Raw genomic sequence first — 22,550 nt, forward strand, 5'->3', positions numbered from 1 at the left:
GAGCACAGCAGAAGGTCTTACTCTTCCCTACTCTACCCAAAATCAAAAGCGGACTCCCACTTTAAGCCACCAACACTGATCCAAATGTGCGGAGCTACCCTTTAAAATATGTCCATTGAAATGCCCCAAAGTGAAAGATTCTCAGTGAAGCATAAAAACAGGAGGTACCAGTCTGCATCCGATAGGAAAGCTACGTGTTCAATATCCTACATTCGTTCTTTTTGTCAAAAACCTTTTACAGTGCCACATAAGAAGTTTGTTAAAGTTTTCTCTTTATTAAATAATGTCTTTACATGTTTGTATATTGTTTTTTTTTCTTAGAAACTACAAGAAAACAATTAGAAAACAGATGTAGAAACCATAATAAATCTTGTACAATTTTTAATATGCAGAATCATTATTTTCCCCTAATTAAGATGACGACGAAGTCATGGTGGGTTTTTTTCCCCCCTGATCTAGTCCTTCCACTCCTTTTTTATATCCAATTTCCAATCCCAGGACAAGTGGTCGGTTTTGTCGTCATCTGTGAAGTAGGACTTAATGGTATACTTCCCGCGGGCAATCATTCCTTTTGGAGCATCCTCTTGTGGCGTTAGGAATTCATACGGTTCGCTCCGAGGCCCGTAGCTGCCAACCATGTGCGTCTCTTTGTCAACTGTTGGCAAAAAGAAAATGTTTTATTTTTAAACTGACTATTTTTGATCTAGTTTAAAAGGAAACATACAGTTTTATACACTGTACACACACACACATATATATACATATACATATATATACACACACACACACACACACACACATATAAACGGATTAGAACTAGACTACGGTGCCTCCATTATGCTCTTTAAGAATTAATTGTTCCACAGCGGCTGCAGCTAAAGAGGTCAGTTGGGGCTTATTATAATGCTCACTTTCCTTATCTAAAGCCTTGCCCAATCTTTGGTTTAAACAAATGCCAGTTATTTGTTCTCATGGATTTTACAGTTTCAAGATTTCCCTGTAATACTTTCTGTATCTCCTCCCCTTCACAAGGCCTCAATGAAGGTGTGAATTTCTTACAGCAGGACTATTGCTGGATATCTGACAAATCCACACAGCCAACAATGTTTCTTGAATCAGATGTAACTATATAATAGGGTGGCCAATGTAACAATACTCTATAACAGGGTGGTCAATGTAATTATATAACAGGGTGCCATCATTAGGCATTGGAATTGTAGCAGCAGATGGGTGAAAATGGAAGCCTTAAAAATCAAACTCTTGCAGTCTCAGAGACTAAAGAAGACAGCAAGAGATTGCTGGCCAGCAGCCATGAAAATACTGAAACAAAGCTTTGAATGGGGTTTTTGCTTTACGCAATGTGGAGTGCTTATGAACTTGGAAAGATAAAAATAACTTTTTTCAAAGTAGCTATGCTGAGAAAGTTTAGATTGTTACCCATTTCATTTAATACATGTTATTTTTATTAGAAAAGTTACCTTTAATTCCGGTCTTGAAGGTATGCATTACATATTTCAGCCCAGATACAATTTCCCTGTTGACCTGGAAGAAAAATAAAACAGACTGTGAATAGAAAAGGAGACCATGCATCAGCACTTGAAGGTTCTGGGACACAAACATAGACCACCCGGGAATACTTTTTTTTTAAAATGATGTTTATTTAGCTGTTAACAAAACATGATAATAGACACATAAGCAATCAGGAGTCCCCCAAAAATGAGCGGCAGAAGAAGAATCGGTAACATTCTTTAATATCTCCCTAAAAAACACAGCTCTCAAAGAAGCCCATCATGGTCTCCAGTCATCTGATACCTCAAGTTCTTCCCATTCTCATACAATGTGCACCCTGTTCCATCCATCAAAACACACCTCTCAAAGAAGCCCTTCATGGTCTCCAGTCATCTGATACCTCAAGTTCTTCCCATTCTCATACAATGTGCACCCTGTTCCATCCATCAAAACACACCTCTTAAAGAAGCCCATCATGGTCTCCAGTCATCTGATACCTCAAGTTCTTCCCATTCTCATACAATGTGCACACTGTTCCATCCATCATCATCCATCAAAACACACCTCTCAAAGAAGCCCATCATGGTCTCCAGTCATCTGATACCTCAAGTTCTTCCCATTCTCATACAATGTGTACACTGTTCCATCCATCAAAACACACCTCTCAAAGAAGCCCATCATGGTCTCCAGTCATCTGATACCTCAAGTTCTTCCCATTCTCATACAATGTGCACACTGTTCCATCCATCATCATCCATCAAAACACACCTCTCAAAGAAGCCCATCATGGTCTCCAGTCATCTGATACCTCAAGTTCTTCCCATTCTCATACAATGTGTACACTGTTCCATCCATCAAAACACACCTCTCAAAGAAGCCCATCATGGTCTCCAGTCATCTGATACCTCAAGTTCTTCCCATTCTCATACAATGTGCACACTGTTCCATCCATCATCATCCATCAAAACACACCTCTCAAAGAAGCCCTTCATGGTCTCCAGTCATCTGATACCTCAAGTTCTTCCCATTCTCATACAATGTGCACCCTGTTCCATCCATCAAAACACACCTCTTAAAGAAGCCCATCATGGTCTCCAGTCATCTGATACCTCAAGTTCTTCCCATTCTCATACAATGTGCACACTGTTCCATCCATCATCATCCATCAAAACACACCTCTCAAAGAAGCCCATCATGGTCTCCAGTCATCTGATACCTCAAGTTCTTCCCATTCTCATACAATGTGCACCCTGTTCCATGCATCATCATCCATCAAAACACACCTCTCAAAGAAGCCCATCATGGTCTCCAGTCATCTGATACCTCAAGTTCTTCCCATTCTCATACAATGTGTACACTGTTCCATCCATCAAAACACACCTCTCAAAGAAGCCCATCATGGTCTCCAGTCATCTGATACCTCAAGTTCTTCCCATTCTCATACAATGTGCACACTGTTCCATCCATCATCATCCATCAAAACACAGCTCTCAAAGAAGCCCATCATGGTCTCCAGTCATCTGATACCTCAAGTTCTTCCCATTCTCATACAATGTATACACTGTTCCATCCATCATCCCCATTCCATACACACCTCCACCAGTGTTTATTGGTCCTAATTTACTTATTCTGCAGGATACTTTGGTCTTATCTGCTCTCCTAAACACCATAAAAACACACTTTTTATGCTGGCCTCCTACTGAAGAACTAGTTGACCGGCCAACTAGGCAATTAGGCTTGCAGCAAATGAAAGCTGGATAAATTTAGAATGTAGCATCTTTATGCTTTTGGGTCAGTGACTCAAAATATTAAAACCAATGCATCAGCAGGACAGCCAGGCATGTAAAATTTCTAGAAGCTAAAGTCAGCAACTGAAAATGCTTTAATAAGCACAACCCTCATATCTCAGGCTCCGTATTAGACAGCAGGCTCAAAAGAGCAGGTCCCTTGTGTCTATTTTCTTTTATATTGTAAACTCTTAAAACCAGCACCCTAATACGTTTTGTTCCATATTCGATAGTAAGCTTTAATGAGAGCAGGACCCTCATATCTTCTGTTCCTTATTAGGCCCCATGTACACGGGACACTTCTGGACGATGGAAACTGCTGGAAAACGTAGGTTAAAAAACGGCTGTTTAGCCGCGTTTATGAGCGTTTGCGTTTTAAAGCGTTTTTTAAAGATAAGCACAGGAGAACCTCCCGAATGCCCAGAATGCACTGAAAAGTGGTAAATTATTAACTATTTCAGACTGTTTCAGAGAAATACAGAGAGTAGAAGTAGAGACAGCAGTATGTGTTGAGATTAGCTTAGGTGTGAGTTGCTCATTAACATTTCTTTTGTTTCCAAGGGTGGGAAAGGTGTCTGGTGGAGGGAGTCATTAAGGGCACCTGGCAGGGGGTCTTCATGAGGAATTTGAGGTGTGAATGCTCATTAACATATCTTTTGTTTCCAAGGGTGGGAGAGGTCTGAGGTGTGAATTGGTCATTAGTGTGTGTGACAAGCTTGGTAGGAACATCCTGTGTTCAGTGTTTTGGCCATTTGAGTAGCTTGAAAACGCTTTGCATGCGTTCCGTATTAGACAGTAGGCTTCAACAAAGACTTCTCTGATGCGCTTTGTTACCTATTAGGAGTCTAATGTGTAGGGGCCCCAAAAACTCTATCCTATTAGATTGTAAGCTCTAAACAGCAGGACCTCATACCTATTGTTCCCTATGAGCAGGGCCCTTTTTCTTCCTCCTCCGAAATAGATTTTGGGTTCTAATAAGCAGGGTCCTCATACACTCTACTTATTAGATAATAGGTGCCAATGAGCAGGGCCTTCATACCTCCTCTTTCCTAGAAGAACATAAGCTCTAATGAGCAGAGCCCTCATACCTTCTGCTTTCCTTTAGGTAGTAAGTGCTAATGAGCAGGGTCCTCCTACTTCTATTTTCTTCTTAGAGAGCAAGCTCTATTGGTCAAAGCCCTCATATTTTCTGTTCCATTCCTTATTAGATAACAAGCTCTAATGAGTAGGGTCGCCATACTCTCCCTTCCTTATTAGATAGTAAGCTCTATTGGGCAAAGCCCTCATATTTTCTATTCCAATCTTTATTAGATAACAAGCTCTAATGAGCAGGGTCGTCATACTGTCCCTTCCTTATTAGATAATAAGCTCTATTGGGCAAAGCCCTCATATTTTCTATTCCATTCTTTATTAGATAACAAGCTCTAATGAGCAGGGTTGTCATACTCTCCTTTCCTTATTAGATAGTAAGCTCTATTGGGCAAAGCCCTCATATTTTCATTTCCATTTATTATTATTAGATAACAAGCTCTAATGAGCAGGGCCGCCATATTCTCCCATTCTTATCAGATAGTAAGCTCTAATGGGCTTATATGATGCCCTCATACCTACTCCTTCCTATTAGACAGTGGGTGCCAATGAGCAGGATCCTTTTATCTCTTCTTCCCCATCAGATCATAAGCTCTATTGAGCATGCTTCTCATACCTTCTTTTTCCCTATGAGACTGTGAACCTTACTGAGCGGGCCCCTAATATCTTCTGTTCCCTATTAGATAGTAAGCTTTAATGAGCAGATCCCACATATCTTCTGTTTAATATTATACAGTAAGCTCTAAAGAGCAGGACCCTCATGCATCCTTTTACCTATCAGATAGTAAGCTCTGAGGAGAACCCTCATACCTTTTGTTCTGTACTAGACAGTAAGCCCCAACAGGGCCTGCTCATGCTTCCTGATACCTATCAGAAAACTGCACTGAGCAGAACCCCATATATCCGTGTTTTGTTTTAGATCGTAAGCGCTAACAAGAAGGACCCTCATATCATCCGTTTCCAATAAATAGTACGCTCTAGTATAGCCTTCATACCTCCTCTTCTCGAACACAGAGTAGGCTCTAATGAGTAGGGCCCAGACACCTGCTGCCTCTTATTAGATATTGAACAGAACCCTTTTGGCTCCAGTAAGGTTCCAAATCGCTACTGTTCTATACCATGTACAATATGTGTTACTGTGTACCCAACAATACATCATTTTGTGTTGCCGTGGCTATTTTAGTTATTTTTTTTAGCATACATATATGGAATAATATAGAGACAGAAGCTGGCCTTCCTTTATTTAAATGCTAATTAACTTGTTTAACTGGTTCAAAAAGGCTAGTTAAACAGGAAGTGATGTTGGCAGGAAATGGGGTGCATGCAAGAAGGGAAATAGCACAGCCATGTGCTGAACATAAGGAGGAGCCTGGAAGAATGTTTAATGCTTTAACCTTACCATAAATGTAATTTTAATCCTGTAACTGGAACCCTCCTTTAGGATATAGATGTGCTCTTTCAATGTTCCTACATTGCCTGCAAATATAAAATTAGCATCAGTTAATGCAACGCATACAGTACCATATTGAATCAGAGGTGGTAAACACACAAGGGGGACAGTTCTGTGCGCCAGAGATAGTGGGGTCTGTATTTTTATTCAAGAGATTTTTTTTTTGTTATTAAAATGGGCCTAAAGTAGCATCAATGTGGACACAGACATGCAGATACAGTGAAGAAAATAAGTATTTGATCCCCTGCTGATGTTGAACGTTCGCCCACTCACAAAGAAATGATCAGTGTAAAAATCGAATGTTCGGTGTATTGTAACACAGAGACAGAATAGCAACAAAAAATTCAGCAGAAATGCATGTCTAACAAATGATGACTGATTTGCATGTGATTGTTCAATGGGCTGCCCTATGCGTATTTGTTCCCCAAAAGAGGCTCCTGCTCCCTATTGGGCGACAAGCCTATTGCAAACTTTTAAACTCATGTTTTGCCACGATTGCTGTGCAATTTTGTCCCACAATAATAGTGGCAGAATCGCACCGTGTCACTAAGAAAAACGGCACCCAAACATGTGCTGCACATTCTGTCTGTGATTCCAAATCGCCTGATGTGAACGGAGCGTGAAGTCTCTAACCCTAGGTTCACATCTGTGTGGGTGATGCGGCTGAGGATCCGCACGAAAATCCATGCAGCCGCACCACCCGCACAGAGGAATGCGGACCCGCGGGCGGGCGCCATTAGTTCTAATGGCACGCCGTCCGCACTGGAAAACGCAGCTGTATTGGGAACCGAGGTTTTCAGAAGAAGTGCAGGGATTTCTTCCCTGCGTGTCATGGGGAACGGGAGTCCATTCAAATGAATGGGCTCTCGTGCCCGCACGGCCGCATACATGTGAACCAGGGGTAAACCCAAATACAAAAATTGTAAAAACTGCAGCATCACAATGTGCTGGTTGAACTCATTTCTACTTTCGGAAAATTTTCAGCAAGTACAAAAAATACCTATTGATTTTGACAGAAGTGTCCTTGTTGCTCCCTATTAAAAGGCTAATGCAGGCCATAGATGGGGAGAAAACTGGACGTTTTTTAAAAAGAAACAAAAAAAAAAACAAAAAAAAAAAAAAAAAAAAAATCGGTCAGCCGACATTACCATTATTGGTAAAAAAAGGTCGGCTGATTTTCATCTCGTCTACGGCCGGCAATTATATAGCATATAGGCAGAAGAAGAAGAAATACAATATGAAGAAAAAGAATAGAATATGACGAAGAAGAAGAAATAGAATATGAAGAAAAAGAATAGAATATGACGAAGAAGAAATAGAATACGAAAAAAAAGAAGAAATAGAATATGAAGAAGAAGAAATAGAATACGAATAAAAAGAAGAAATAGAATATGAAGAAGAAATAGAATACGAATAAAAAGAAGAAATAGAATATGCAGAAGAAAATGTTGCAACATTGTATCTATTTGTATCCATTTCGGATACAGATGTTTCTATTCGGATACAATGTTGCTATACTTTTAAATGTAAAATATAATATCGGACTGAAATTCTTTTTTTCTTCTTCTTCATATTCTATTTTTTTTCTTTTCTTCTTTTCCTTCTTTCATGTCACTGCTCAGGCACATTTTTAAAAAGCGAAAAAAGATCGGCAAATTTGTCCATCATTGCCACGAAAATCGCCAAAACGACAAATTTGGTTGATTATTTTCCAGCAGGAGCGATAATCTAAAACCGGCTGACCGATTTCCGCACTAACGATTCGAAAATCAGCCGATTTTTGGTCGTTTTTCATCTAGTCTATGGCCCGCATAAGTTTGTGAAAATAATAATAAAGGCACATATTCTTGCAGGAGAAAAAAAATTGTGCATTTATTTTTTTCCCCCACTGGAACCTGCAGAGCATTGTACCCATGATCAGTGGATTGCGGGTGCAATGCCAGGCTCCTGCAGACACTGCCTAGAGCTCTCTGCCTTACCTCTGAATATACAGACAGTTCCTGAGCCTTAGGCAGCATGATTGAACTATGGGGATTCTGATCAACTCCCCTGCAGTCCATGGATACTACATGTCTGCCTGCCACAGTGACCAAAAGGACTTGTAGTTTTTTCATTCACAGATCCCTGTGAATGAATAATGTGACTACTGTGTGGGCGGAGCCCTGCACAGCCACGCCGTTTTCAAAATGTGACAGCAGGTGCGGTGAGAAAATCCTTCGCCTGCTGTTACAGACAAGGGAGTTCTGTCGGCGGGAAGGCGGAGAATTGGAGCGAATGACACTCTAAATATGGGTGCAACATGGTCTCTCAAGGGAACTTATCCTTTAAGCCGGCCATAGACGGTTTGAATCTTGGCCGGGGACCATGTATGGGCAAGCTGAATGTACCCAAGTTGATCGATATTAGAGCCACTAGCAGTAATCACGGTGTTCTCCCAGTGGGGATGGCTCCCCCTGCCGAGAGAACACAACAGCTCCACGAGAGGGATTCCCTCATCAAACACAGACTGTATTGATAGGGGAATCAAGCTGTTTTATTGAAAATTCAAGAAGCATCCACGTGGAGCAATATAGACAAGAGTGTTCCACTTACAAAGATAGCCGCCGGGCCGGAGGGGGACCCCTTTGATAACGTGCGTGCGCACGAAACGCGTCAGGATGAGCCTTCGTACTGCTGTCACGCCGCTGCGTCCTCACGAAGGTCCGGTGGCCATCTTTGTAAGTGGAACACACTTGTTTTTATTGCTCCACGTGGATGCTTATTGAATTTTCAATACATTACTACACCATTAGCGCTTTTCTTTCTGGGCTCGTTTGTTGAGCTATTCCCTTCAAGGTTGAGCTCCTTTGGTGTGCTGAAAGTGGAACATTTTACTGGATATAGTTCCTGCTCTGGTATATACCTGCTGTGGATTTCCTCACACTGTGTATGAATGTGGATGAGGCTGACCTGTTGGAGGAGCTAAAGTCCTTTGATTTCTATGCGCATACTTTACGTGCTTCTGGTGAGTGCATTATACAGAGGGATCTATCACGGATTCACGCTTCACTCGACATCACGAATATTTCTTTTGGACTTTTTATTTATTGAGTTTCATACATTACATTTATTGGATTGTTCATCCATCTGTCACTTATTTGTCACCTTTTGGCGCTGTCATTTCAGCGTGGCACTGTTTATTATTTGTGCACTACAGCGCTACGCCACGCCGCTTCACTGAAATTTTTGTATATATTCACTTACAGTCACCTGTGATTCGTTTTATGCATTTGCTATGGCATTGTATGTTTGATTAGCACCGTAGAATTTATAAGCGCTGCACTTTTTCTTTTCCATATTTGAAGTCAAGTCTGGATGACAACCATGGCTGCCTCAAGTGATAAATAAAAGTTCCCACATCTAAGGGTTGGTAAGCTGTAATAAATATTTTCCATGAAATACAGTATGTTTGTATGTTTTATGAATAGCATATAATAATGAAATCACACCAGAGGACAACAGAGCACTGTTTTTTTTTTAACCATCCTTTGCGTTTAATAAGGCACATGTTCCTATAATTTAGTAGATTTTGACAACATATTGTATTTATCCTGTTGGTATTTGTTGGTTTTTAAATTCATCATTTATGGGCAGGTCTTGTGATTCAACACCTTAAATCTGAAACCTAAAAAACTACTTTTTGGATACAATACAATATACATTTGTCTGTGGTCAATCAAACCAATGCCCCACACATTATAACCAATGTGTTACAACACCAAGTAACCAATCTTGAAATTCCAGGAGGAAACCAAATCTCCAGGATAACCCCCACATGAAAACTCCATGGAAGTAGTCAAACTCATGCGTTTAGCGCTCCAAGACAAAAAAACTGACCAATCATAGTTATACATAGTTAAATGTCAAAAGAGCAGACCACCCATAGTGCTTCAAGGCAAGAGCATAGACCAATTACCATGCTCCAAGACAAGCATGCTGACCAGGCAAGAGACCTGACCAATCGTAAAGATCCAACGACAAGAGAGCTGACCAATTAAAGAACTCCAAGGCAATACAGCTGACCAATTATAGTGCTGCAAGGCAAGAAAGCTGACCAATCATAGTACTCCAAGGCAAGAGAGCTGACCAATCATAGTACATCAAGGCAAGAAAGCTGACCAATTATAGAACTCCATGGTAAGGCAGCTGACTAATCATAGTCTTCCAAAAGAACTGATGACCAATCAATAGGCTCCAATACAAGAGAGCTGACCAAATCATAGTACTTCAAGGCAAGAGAGCTAACCAATCAATCAGAGAACTTGCAGGCAAGAGAGCTGACCAATCGTAGAATTCCGCGGCAAGAAAGCCGACCAATCATAGTACGCAAAGGCAAGACAGCAGACCTAATTATAAAACTACAGGGCAAGACAGCTGACCAATCATAGTCCTCCAAAACAATTGCACTGACCACCTAAAGTGCTCCAATGATGACCAATCATAAGGCTCCAATACAAGAGAGCTGACCAATCATAAGGCTCCAACACAAGAGAGCTGACCAATCAGAAGGCTCCAATACAAGAGAGCTGACCAATCATAAGGCTCCAATACAAGAGAGCTGACCAATCATAAGGCTCCAATACAAGAGAGCTGACCAATCATAAAGCTCCAATACAAGAGAGCTGACCAATCATAGTACCTCAAGGCAAATGAGCTGAGCAATCATAGTACCTCAAGGCAAGAGAGCTGATCAATCGTATAACTCCAAGGCAAGACGGCTGACCAATTATTGTACTCCACAGCAAGAGAGCTGACCTATCATAGTCCTCCATGAGAATTGAGCTGACCATCTTCAGTGCTCCAAGGCAAAAGCCCTGACCATCCATAGTGCTACAAGACAAGAGAGGTGGTCACGTATAAGGTAGTCCAAGGTTATAGAGCTGACCACCTAAAGTCTTATGGCCACCATAGTAAGTCCTGAACTGGTCAGGGCTGATAAATGTTTGAGGTTTAATTTCAGCAGAAGCACCGTGTTATCAGATCTCTCATCAGCTGACAATAATTCTGTTGGAACGGTTTACATTCTATATTTAACACACCAAGAGAGGAAAAAAAGAAGTTTAATGGTTAGGTTTACATAAACTTGAAATTTGGAAGTTTACAGGTGTGCTAATATCTATTATCAGATTTTATTAGTTACAGTGCAGTCTGTTGCACTTAATTGTCCCGGCATTTTTAAGCGTGACCATTCCACTAGACTGCAAGAAATGACTTCTGTCTGGAATTCTTTTTGACTGCTTTTGAGTCTGGAGTTGGGGTGAACCAACCTCTGCACTCCAGCTGGGGTGAAACTACAAATCCCATCGTGGTCCTGCCTCTGGGTGTCAAGCCTATGGTTGTCAGAGAGCCTATGGAGTGTCAAGGTTGCCTGCTTATGGTCTAAAGTCCAATAAATGGTAAAATAAAAGGCTTTTCGGAGGCATTAAATTATCTACCACAAACCTTTTTTTGACTGAATGTAAAAAAAAAAAAAAAAAAAAAAAGGAAGAAAAAAACCACACTAGTAAGACCCATCCAGAAATTTTAGGAAACATCCAGCTTTCTAACTGTATCGCTCAAGGTGATCTATCCAAAAGAGTTTCTATGGAAATTGTAAAACAACAGAGACAGCATAATTCTTTTTTTTTTTGCATTTGAGATGTGGTTGAATGTGCCTAAACATTCCCGCATGTATGGCCCACATTGGACTGGAGTAAAAATAATCAATAACATTGGTTTAAATGTGACTAGATATCCTGCACTAAGCCCAATACCCAACAGTTGAAGAGAAGTTTGTTCCCCATACTAACCAATCAGATTAAAGCTGTCATTTTTCTAGGTTAAATTAGAAAAAAAAAATATTTGATTGGCTGCTGTCTGTAAACAAGAGTGAGCAATACATTTTCAGAAATGTAAAGTTTGTACCTGCTAATTCCATTTTGATGGGTGCTGGGGCCTCAGTACATACCAACTCCATCCGAATTACTTGCACATTGGGGATGTTAGGATCTAAGACAAAATTAAACAACAATAAGAACAATTCCATAACAATTGTAATATGCACAAGTTATAGATTTGCATTCCATATACTGTCAAGCCAAACCTTTTTTTTTTTTTTTTTTAATCCCTGCCCTTACTGGGGATCAGGGGCGGACTGACCATTCGAGCACTCAGGCACTGCCCAAGGGCCTGGGGTCAGTAGGGGGCCTCATGAGATGCCCCTGGTACCTTTCATTGGCTTTTTTGGGTGTGGGCAAGGACACAGGGGCCCCATGATCCCCTATTGCCCGGGGGCCCCATGAGTTGTCAGTCCACCCCTGCTGGGGATATTTCACTTCCTGTTCCAGAAACACAAGAGGAAGTGAAAGAAAATCTCTCCAAAGTAAAGGAAACCCCCCTCCTAGTTGTCAAACAATCCTGGGTACAAAAGTCCTTTAACTGCACAGAACACGAAACAAGATTAAGACAAGTTTCATGTTTTTTGAACTATCGTGAGTCTTTAGACTCCCCTCACTATTCCCTGCACACAACCCTGTAGTACTCTTGTTGTTTTGGCTGGACTGCTACTCCGACCTACCAGTATTGATCCTACACATTTATGAACTGGTGTGGTCACTATGATGTGCTCTCTGGAGAGTGAATGCACTAAAAATGTGGTAACAAAAACAAACACACCATTGTGGCTATGTATTCATGCAACCTTGACTTCCAAAGGTTTAGAAGATTTTTCACATCAAAATTTTTTTTTACGCGTTTTTTTTCCCCAGGGGACAATGGACAGTCTTTGTCCCATCTTCTTATATGCTGTCTAAAGCTAGCGGTGAAGTCAGGCAAGGCGCCCCTCTTCCCTTCACTGATGCCTAATAACACAGGTAACAGGGAGATGGATTCTTTGACAGAGGACACTTTTCTTCATCATCGCCAAGCACCTGCCTGAGACAAATATCTCACGCAGAATGGTGAAGAGGGGGGTCTTGACAGTTAAAACATTCCACCAGGTTGGCAAGTGCTTGGAGATAGAGAAAATGCCATCTCTTAAAGCAGCAGTCTCCTTGCCAGCTATGTGGTCTGGCATCTGTGGATGGAGGAGCGGCGCCCAGTCCAATCTCACAGCTCGGCTTAGATCGCACATAAAGATGGGACAAAATACTACATGTACTTTGACCCCTGGGGAACAGAACACAATAAACAAAATAGAAGTGAGAGTTCCCCTTTAAGGATATTTCCAGCTCTGTTTCTACTTTGTGGATATCCCAATGACCACTCAATGTCAAGAGGCAGCTGTGGATGGAGGAGGAGCGGCGTCCAGTTCAGTCTCACAGCTCAGCTTTGATCACACATAAAGATGGGACAAAATACTACATGTACTTTGACCACTGGGGAACAGAACACAATAAATAAAACAGAAGTGAGATTTCTCCTTTAAAGGATATTTCCAGCTATTTTATTTATTGTGTTCTGTTCCCCAGGGGTCAAAGTACATGTAGTATTTTGTCCCATCTTTATGTGCGATCTAAGCCGAGCTGTGAGATTGGACTGGGCGCCGCGCCTCCTCCATCCACAGCTACCTCTTGACATTGAGTGGTCATTGGGATATCCACAAAGTAGAAACAGAGCTGGAAATATCCTTAAAGGAGAAATCTCACTTCTCTGTTTCTACTTTGTGGATATCCAAATGACCACTCAATGTCAAGAGGCAGCTGTGGATGGAGGAGGAGCGGCGTCCAGTTCAATCTCACAGCTTGGCTTAGATAGCACATAAAGATGGGACAAAATACTACATGTGCTTTGACTTCTGGGGAACAGAACACAATAAATAAAATAGAAGTGAGATTTATCCTTTAAGGATATTTCCAGCTCTGTTTCTACTTTGTGGATATCCCAATGACCACTCCATGTCAAGAGGCAGCTGTGAACGCAAACCAAATCTAGGATATTTAAAAAGGGAGATAAAAATTATACCAACATACACCTAATGGGCTTGATTTACTAAAACTGGAGTGTGTAAAATCTGGTGCAGCTCTGCATAGAAACCAATCAGCTTCCGGGTTTTATTGTCAAAGCTTAGTTGAACAAGCTGAAGTTAGAATCCAATTGGCTACCATGCACAGCTACACCAAATTTTCCACTCTCCAGTTTTAGTAAATCTCCCCCAATGTATGCATGAGCTGTAAATATGGACAGTGTGGTAAAGGTTTGTTTCCAGGAATGATTTCATTAAACCCACATATTTTCCCATGAAGAGCTCTGCTGGTTTCAGAACTGTCCAGGAACATTCTAACACAATTACCATGGAGGAGAACTAGGATATGTCGTTCTGGAATTAGTGCATTTCATCTCAGGGGAGTGTTAGGTCAGTAAAGCGACCATACAGATGTTGAGGGGAATTTCAATGAGGGCGCAAAAACAAAGAAAAAGATGGAAAATAAATAAAGGCAAATGAGATCACAAACTAGAATACTCAAAGCTGGAATTCACTGTAGAAGACATCGCTACTCCGATGATCTCCACTAGCTTCTGGGTCTCGTACTGAACAGCTGCCCTGCTGCATCGTGAACACAAGAGGATGGCTGTTCAGCGGGACACTATTCACTGAATGTTTTGCATTTCCTGAATGAATGAAGTGTTCTCTGATTAGATGAAGTGAAGAGTATGACATTACCACCCAGCCTCTCCACCTCGTCCAATCAGAGAACGCTTTTCCATATTCGGATTATCCCATTGCACATTTAGGTTTGCAACTTTGGCTGACCATATTGGTACTACCAAAGAGAATATTAGCGAGCGCTACTTCCAGAAATAGCCGCTAGAACACCAAAAGGTAACCAAAACAACCTTCCAATGCAAATAACAGATAAAAGGTGCAGCGCTAAAACAAGATAATATGCATAATAAAGTGCAGAGTGGTCATCAATATTACAATAATAATAAACACCTAAATAAAAACGTAAATAAATACATAAATAAATATAGAGTGTAAGGTATATCATCATAAGGTGATAATAACGGTGATAAATTGTCCCAAAATGAAGGCGTGAGGATCCCTTCAAGATCACAATCAACGTGTGTGGGTAACTGATCCAGGGGTGACAGATGAAGTGACTGAATAAGCAAAATGCGCACTCACCCGAAGCGCGCTCTAAATACACATTTGAGATATATCCTCTCATATCAGGTATGCTCGGGTCATCTGCTCCCAGGTTTGGCCAGGTTCCTATACACCTTTAGGGTCCTTAGGCAGGTGTCTGTGTGAGATTCTCTGGGGTCCCTTAGTGTGTATCACCGCGTTGGGTCATCTCTAACGTGGGCTCTTTCCTTTTCAATCTGCAGCACTGTCATTTTCTTTAAAATGCAATGCAATATGTGTAGCTGGAGGTGTTCTGTACACAGAGAATGTACAGAGTGCCCCATAGAAACTTAATTTACTGCTTGTGTAATTGGTTCACCGATTTTCCCAGAAGTCTGCACGAAGATACAAGTCAGATGTTAGGCATCCACAACAATAATTCTGGCTCCCATAGACTGGCTACGTGCTCATGAGGTACACACAAGAAGGTACACATATAAAAAAAAAAAAAAAAAAAAAAAAAAACGCACCATAAAAGGTGAAAAATGCACTGTGAAATCGCACAGTCTGCAATCTACATACATGTGAACCTAGGCTAATAGAACAGGCTGCAGTTAGAAGCCGATTGGCTCCCATGCAGAGCTACACCGGATTTTGCACTCTCCAGTTTTAGTAAATCTACCCCTATAGTAAGTCACTTCTGCATTAGAAAGTTATGCAGGCCATAGACTGTTCATTTATCGGCTGATTTTTTTGTCCGAAAGAATAAATCGGCTGATTTTTGCTCTGTTAGTGGGGCAATGGCATCGGCCAATGAGAGCAGCTGGCTGTTGGTACCCAAAAGATGTCAGCAGCCAACTAGAAGCTCCAGGACACAGAATCGCTGGAGTGAAGGCAAGTATAGCTCCACTTTAATCTGTAGGTTTTACTTGGATACCTACCTCATCACTGGGTCTCTATGCTTCTCTTTGCAATGCAGTCAGATCATGACTGGCGGGAGGGGCCAGCAGGGTGTTGTAGAAAGCTGCTTCTTCTTCAAAACTTCACAGCACCCTGTATTCCTATCAAGAGCCCTGATGCAAGCAGTGGGCCAGCTCATGGGAGGAGTTATGCAAATATCAAAACGCCTTGAAGGGTGGGTATCAATCTGGAGGCGAGGGCTATCCTAGGCGAGGGCTATCCTAGGCCAGGGCTATCCTAGGCCAGGGCTATCCTAGGCCAGGGCTATCCTAGGCCAGGGCTATCCTAGGCCAGGGCTATCCTAGGCCAGGGCTATCCTTGGTGAGGGCTATCCTAGGCCAGGGCTATCCTAGGCCAGGGCTATCCTTGGTGAGGGCTATCCTAGGCCAGGGCTATCCTAGGCCAGGGCTATCCTTGGTGAGGGTTATCCTAGGCCAGGGTTATCCTAGGCGAGGGCTATCCTGGGCGAGGGCTATCCTAGGCGAGGGCTATCCTGGGCGAGGGCTATCCTAGGCGAGGGCTATCCTAGGCAAGGTTTATTTGCCTGCAGACCACATGTGATGCTGAGCCGCCATGATTGAAAGAACTTAACTCCAATGAATGAAAGGGGCGGGCCAGGGACAGTCTGGGGAGGAAAGGGCTAGAAATCAGGGGTGTCAAACTGGCGGCCCCCCAGCTATTGCAAAACTACAAGTTCCATCATGCCTCTGCCTTTGGGAGTCATGCTTGTAACGGTCAGTCTTGCAATGCCTCATGGGATTTGACCATTGGCAACATCTGGAGGGCCGCCCGTTTGACACGCTTGGGCTAGATGATGCTGGATATCCTCCAGCCAGGAAATGAGGTGGGCTCTGACTTGTGCAGCTTCTAAAGGCTCACAGTGTGCAATGAAATCAGAGAATAGCAGGACAAGAAGGGAAATCTCCCTGTTGGGGACAAGAAAAAAAAAAAAAAAAATTTCCCAAAAATTTCAAAAAAAATTCCACTAAAACTAGGAGTGTGTTATGGAGTGGAGCAGACTCCACATACGATGATAAACCAGATCCAGTCTATACACTCCAGGACTGGACGCATTTCATACCTTCTCCGGAGCCGGTTGCTTTATCATCTCAGGCCAGGCCAGCGCTATCAGCAGTCAGCGAGAGGCAAATTAACAAGCCATTAAGCCGCACCGCGCGTTCTCAGAGGCTCCCACGCGCCGCACTTAATATTCCGGATGCGATTTTGCCAGAGGACGCTGGTGATCAAACACATCAAAATTCCGCTTTATCACCGAACTGCCAGCATATAACGACGTCTTCTAGAAGCCGGAGCCCAGAGCCGTACGGAGAACCGCGCAGCGCTGCATGCTCGCGATAAAGCTACAGTGCCAATTAGCTCGTTCGTCTCGAAGGACGCACAGCTTTCAATCAAAGACAAGCCGTACGAAAGAAAAAGGCTTTGATCTCTTCACTTTAATAGGCGCATTCAATGTTGGAAAACTTTATTTAGTAAATATATTAACATTCTTGGATAATGGGGAAAAAAAAAACCAACAAAAAAACACACCTTTGAATGGACTGTATGAATATTTTAGAAGCACGTTTGTTGGATTTTGAAGCAATTGACTGTAGGAAGGTCTCACTTTCTGGAAACTGCAGTAGATGCTTAACCTCCTCGGCGGTACGATTCTTTCTGATTTTTTGTGCTGAAAGCGGTACCATTTTTTTGCATGGAAATATGTATTTTTTTTATTGTAGGCTGTATTTTTTAGGAATAACTCACTGAAATCTGTCCGAACAAGAATCTAGTAAACATCCTGGATATGATAAAATTTGAAACACGAAATCATAAATTATAATTTAATAAATAATCATAAAAATAATAATATAATAATAAATTTAATTCAATAATATAATCAAACCAAAAACCCTGAAATTTGAAATACAGAGGCAAATTCGCACATCGCTGAGCAAAGTCGCAAAATCGTTTTCAGTGTCTGATGATGAATTTCCCCCACGAATCATTATCACTCAATTCTGCAAGTGGTTCTGATTTACTATCGCTGTTCTCTAGCCGGTCTAAAACCGCTTTTGACCTAAAGGGACGCTTTTTGGACGCCATGGACTTTTCTCAGTTTCCAGGCAAAAAGAAAAGTAAAAATGCAGACAGGGCGCCGGACAAAGCACTCGGGACAAAATGTATGTGAAATGGGTTGAAACAGCATGACAGCAAAAATGACATTTTTTAAAAATTTCAAATTTCTCGCCGGTTCCGGCGCCCGTACGTCCTGACGTCACAGGGACCGGAACACGGAAGCCGGATGCCGGCATCGGCCGGAGGAGATGGCCGGGGACGCTGCAGGGGACACATCGTGGGAGCGAGGGACAAGGTAAGTGCTGCAGGGACCCCTGAGCAACGCTGCATGGTAAGCCCGAGTGTAGCTCGGGGTTAGCGCTCTTGGTATTGAAATTTTACCCCGAGCTACACTCGGGAATACCGCCAGGGAGGTTAAAGCGCATCTAAACCCAAGAACAAAAAAGTGTAATATAGATCAGTTATCAATATGTGCCGACTTCATTTGTTTTCTTTTTTCAGGCTTTTTTCCTGCCGATCCTGCCAGGAACACACTTCCTGTCCCTAGGGGCTACACTCGTCTCTCCATTCTGGAGGAAGCCGTGGTTGTCATCTTAGACTGGACTTTATGGTGATATTACACCCTCAGCACGTTCAGCAGCCGAATAAATCACTTACAGAGTTTGCAGATTCTTTAGGTTTCAATCCTTGCCTAGGATCCAGGTTAAGCAGCCACCTTCTTTCACTTGTAGCATCCAATGGATGCCATCCTTTGCATACAGGGACTAGAGTTTCGTCTCTCTACACTGTGTGTATCAATAGAAACACACAGCCCCATAGACTAGGATAGCAAGACCAACCCCTCCCACCACCACCACCACTCCCTTCTCCAAACAATAGACAGGCTGAAGACTGCACTGTCCACTGTTAAGGTGTTACTAAACCCACAACAGTAAAATCAGTCTGTATATGCAGTAAAGCGTGCTTGATATACTCCCTGTGGAAGCTAAGGGGTTAATCCTCCATTATGTGTAAAAAGACTGTTTGATCACGACATCTCTGGTCCTCCCCTTCTTCCAGTGTCACCCTATTTCCTGATAAGACATTTCGTGTGGAGATACTCTGCACATTCTCAGTTTGGTGTGTATTGCAAAAGATGTTTTTTTTTTCTTAGGAGAGTGCACATGATCAGCACAGGACCAATCAGCACTGTCCAGATACAGGTCAGGAGTTTTGCATCCTCCTAGAACAGAAAGAAAACTCCTCCTACAAACTTTAACCAGTGCTCAGATGGACACTGATAGAAGTCACATGACTGCTATATACTGCTGATGAGAAAATGTATTTAGCAGTTTATATTTAGTAAAACAATTGCATTTTTATGTTGTGTGTACTGCGGGAGACCAGATATAGTGAATGCGGGGTCCGGGGAGACCAGATATAGTGAATGCAGGGTCCGGGGAGACCGGATATAGTGAATGCAGGGTCCGGGGGGACCAGATATAGTGAATGCGGGGTCCGGGGAGACCAGATATAGTGAATGCAGGGTCCTGGGGGACCAGATATAGTGAATGCAGGGTCCAGGGAGAGCGGATATAGTGAATGCAGGGTCCGGGGAGAGCGGATATAGTGAATGCAGGGTCCGGGGAGACCGGATATAGTGAATGCAGGGTCCGGGGAGACCGGATATAGTGAATGCAGGGTCCGGGGAGACCGGATATAGTGAATGCAGGGTCCGGGGAGACCGGATATAGTGAATGCAGGGTCCGGGGAGACCGGATATAGTGAATGCAGGGTCCGGGGAGACCGGATATAGTGAATGCAGGGTCCGGGGAGACCGGATATAGTGAATGCAGGGTCCGGGGAGACCGGATATAGTGAATGCAGGGTCCGGGGAGACCGGATATAGTGAATGCAGGGTCCGGGGAGACCGGATATAGTGAATGCAGGGTCCAGGGAGACCGGATATAGTGAATGCAGGGTCCAGGGAGACCGGATATAGTGAATGCAGGGTCCGGGGAGACCGGATATAGTGAATGCAGGGTCCGGGGAGAGCAGATATAATGAATGCAGGGTCTGGGGAGACCGGATATAGTGAATGCAGGGTCCGGGGAGACCAAATATAGTGATTGCAGGGTCCGGGGAGAGCAGATATAATGAATGCAGGGTCCGGGGAGAGCGGATATAGTGAATACAGGGTCCGGGGAGAGCAGATATAGTGAATGCAGGGTCCGGGGAGAGCAGATATAGTGAATGCAGGGTCCGGGGAGAGCAGATATAGTGAATGCAGGGTCTGGAGAGACCAGATATAGTGAATGCAGGGTCCGGGGAGAGCAGATATAGTGAATGCAGGGTCCGGGGAGAGCAGATATAGTGAATGCAGGGTCCGGAGAGACCAGATATAGTGAATCCAGTGTTTTAAACAAAAAAAAACTCTAGACCCCGCTCACAGTATCGCATAACACGAACAAGCGTTTCTGCTACATGATTTTGACAGCACGATTTGCGCGCAATTCTGCGCATCGCATAAGTCAGCCCATTCACTTGAATTTGCTGCCCTAGGCATCTGCTCCTTTTCGGGCAGCAAGCTTCATGCCATTTTTAAAGAGGGGATTGCCCCGATTGCCATGTGATCCTGAATGCAAGTATACAATCCAAACACACACGTTCCCGCATTAAAAATGGCTGTGTGTATAAGTGGGTGCTGCAGCGACTGTCGGCTGGAACCAAACAGAATCAGCAAGGGAGAATGTCACCAGAACACCGAGGATCACAGAGGATGATGATGCATGACCATGATGAGTATTGTAATTGTACACTGCAAAGTATTTATTTCTTTTTCAACACAAGCTGCAATTTCAAGCTCCCACTTTTTACAATTCCTACCTCTATTATCTCCTTTAGGCTTTGCATTCTTCATCTCCTCAAAATATACACTTAAACTTTCCTTCCTATTCAAATGCTGGTGGACCAAAAACCCTTTGTGAGCCTCAATGCAAAGTACAGTACAGTGAAGGAAAGAAGTATTTGATCTCATGCCGATTTTGAAAGTTTGCCCACTCACAAAGAAATGATCGGTCTAAAAATTGAATGTTCGGTGTATTGTAACACTGAGAGACAGAATAGCAACACAAAATTCAAAAGAAATGCATGTCTAACAAATGATGCACTGATTTACATGTTCATGAGGGAAATAAGTATTTGATCCCCTTAACAAAACATGACTTAGCACTTGGTGGCAAATCCCTTGTTTCCTGTAGTTGGCCACCAGGTTTGCACACATCTCAGGAGGGATTTTGGCCCACTCCTCTTGGCAGATCCTCTCCAAGTCATTAAGGTTTGGTGGCTGACGTTTAGCAACTTGAACTTTCAGCTCCCTCCACAGATTAAGGTCTGGAGACTGGCTAGGACACTCCAGGACCTTAATGTGTTTCTTCTTGAGCCGCTCCTTTGTTGCCTTGGCCGTGTGTTTTGGGTCAATGTCATGCTGGAACACCCATCCACGACCCATTTTAAATGCCCTGGCTGAGGGAAGAAGGTTCTCACCCAAGATTTGATGGTACATTGCCCCATCCATAGTCTCTTTGATGCAGTGCAGTTGTCCTGACCCCTTAGCAGAAACACCCCCAAAGCAAAATGTTTCCACCACCATTTTTGACAGTTGGGATGGTGTTCTTGGGGTCATAGGCAGCATTCCTCTTCCTCCAATGAGGGTGAGTTGAGTTGATGCCAAAGAGCTCGATTTTGGTCTCATCTGACCACAACACTTTCAACCAGTCCTCCTCTGCATCATTCAGATGTTCCGTGGCAAACTTCAGACGGGCCTGGACATGTGCTTTCTTGGGCAGAGCGACTTTGCGGGCACTGCAGGATTTCAGTCCTTGTCGGCGTAGTGTGTTACCAATTGTTTTCTTGGTGACTGTGGTCCCATCTGCCTGGAGATCATTGATAAGATCCAAACGTGTAGTTCTGGGATGATTCCTCACTGTTCTCATGATCATTGACACTCCATGAGGTGAGATCTTGCATGGTGCACCAGACCTAGGGAGACTGACACTTGTTTTGTGTTTCTTCCATTTGTGAATGATTGCACCAACTGTTTTCACCATCTCACCAAGCTGCTTGGCGATAGTTTGGTAGCCCAGTCCAGCCTTGTGTAGGTCTACAATCTTGTCTCTGACGTCCTTGGACAGCTCTTTGCCATGGTGGAGAGTTTGGAATCTGATAGTTTGATTGCTCCTGTGGACAGGTATCTTTTATACAGGTAACAAAATGAGATTAGCAGTACTCCCTTTAGGAGAATGCTTCTAATCTCAGCTTGTTACCTGTATGAAAGACACCTGGTAGCCAGAAATCCAGCTGAATGATAGGGGATCAAATACTTATTTCCCTCATGAACATGTAAATCAGTGCATCATTTGTTAGAGGCATTTCTTTTGAATTTTTTGTTGCTATTCTGTCTCTCAGTGTTACAATACACCGAACATTCCATTTTTAGACTGATCATTTCTTTGTGAGTGGGCAAACATTCAAAATCAGCCGGGGATCAAATACTTATTTCCTTCACTGTATATGTCTTCTTTCAAGAGAGGTCATTATTTCTAACATAGATACA

General features: G+C 42.8%; 1 protein-coding gene across 2 annotated transcripts in view; it reads right to left on the reverse strand.

The window, feature by feature from the left end:
- Positions 1-255: 255 nt before the first annotated feature.
- The window catches only part of LOC149440670 (rho GDP-dissociation inhibitor 1-like), a 109,255-nt gene continuing 86,960 nt past the window's right edge, over positions 256-22,550 (reverse strand). For both annotated transcript variants that reach the window (XM_089658241.1, XM_089658240.1), the window contains exons 3-6: positions 11,779-11,862; positions 5,785-5,861; positions 1,479-1,542; positions 256-655 (exon numbers count right to left, since the gene is read on the reverse strand). In XM_089658241.1, coding sequence (XP_089514367.1) covers positions 456-655; positions 1,479-1,542; positions 5,785-5,861; positions 11,779-11,862 — 425 coding nt within the window. In that variant the 3' untranslated portion in view covers positions 256-455. The remainder of the gene's footprint in view (positions 656-1,478; positions 1,543-5,784; positions 5,862-11,778; positions 11,863-22,550) is intronic.

This window comes from Staurois parvus, unplaced genomic scaffold (genome assembly GCF_062004578.1).
Source record: "Staurois parvus isolate SC_StPar_1 unplaced genomic scaffold, SC_StPar_1.0 ptg001060l, whole genome shotgun sequence".
NCBI classification, from domain to species: domain Eukaryota; kingdom Metazoa; phylum Chordata; class Amphibia; order Anura; family Ranidae; genus Staurois; species Staurois parvus.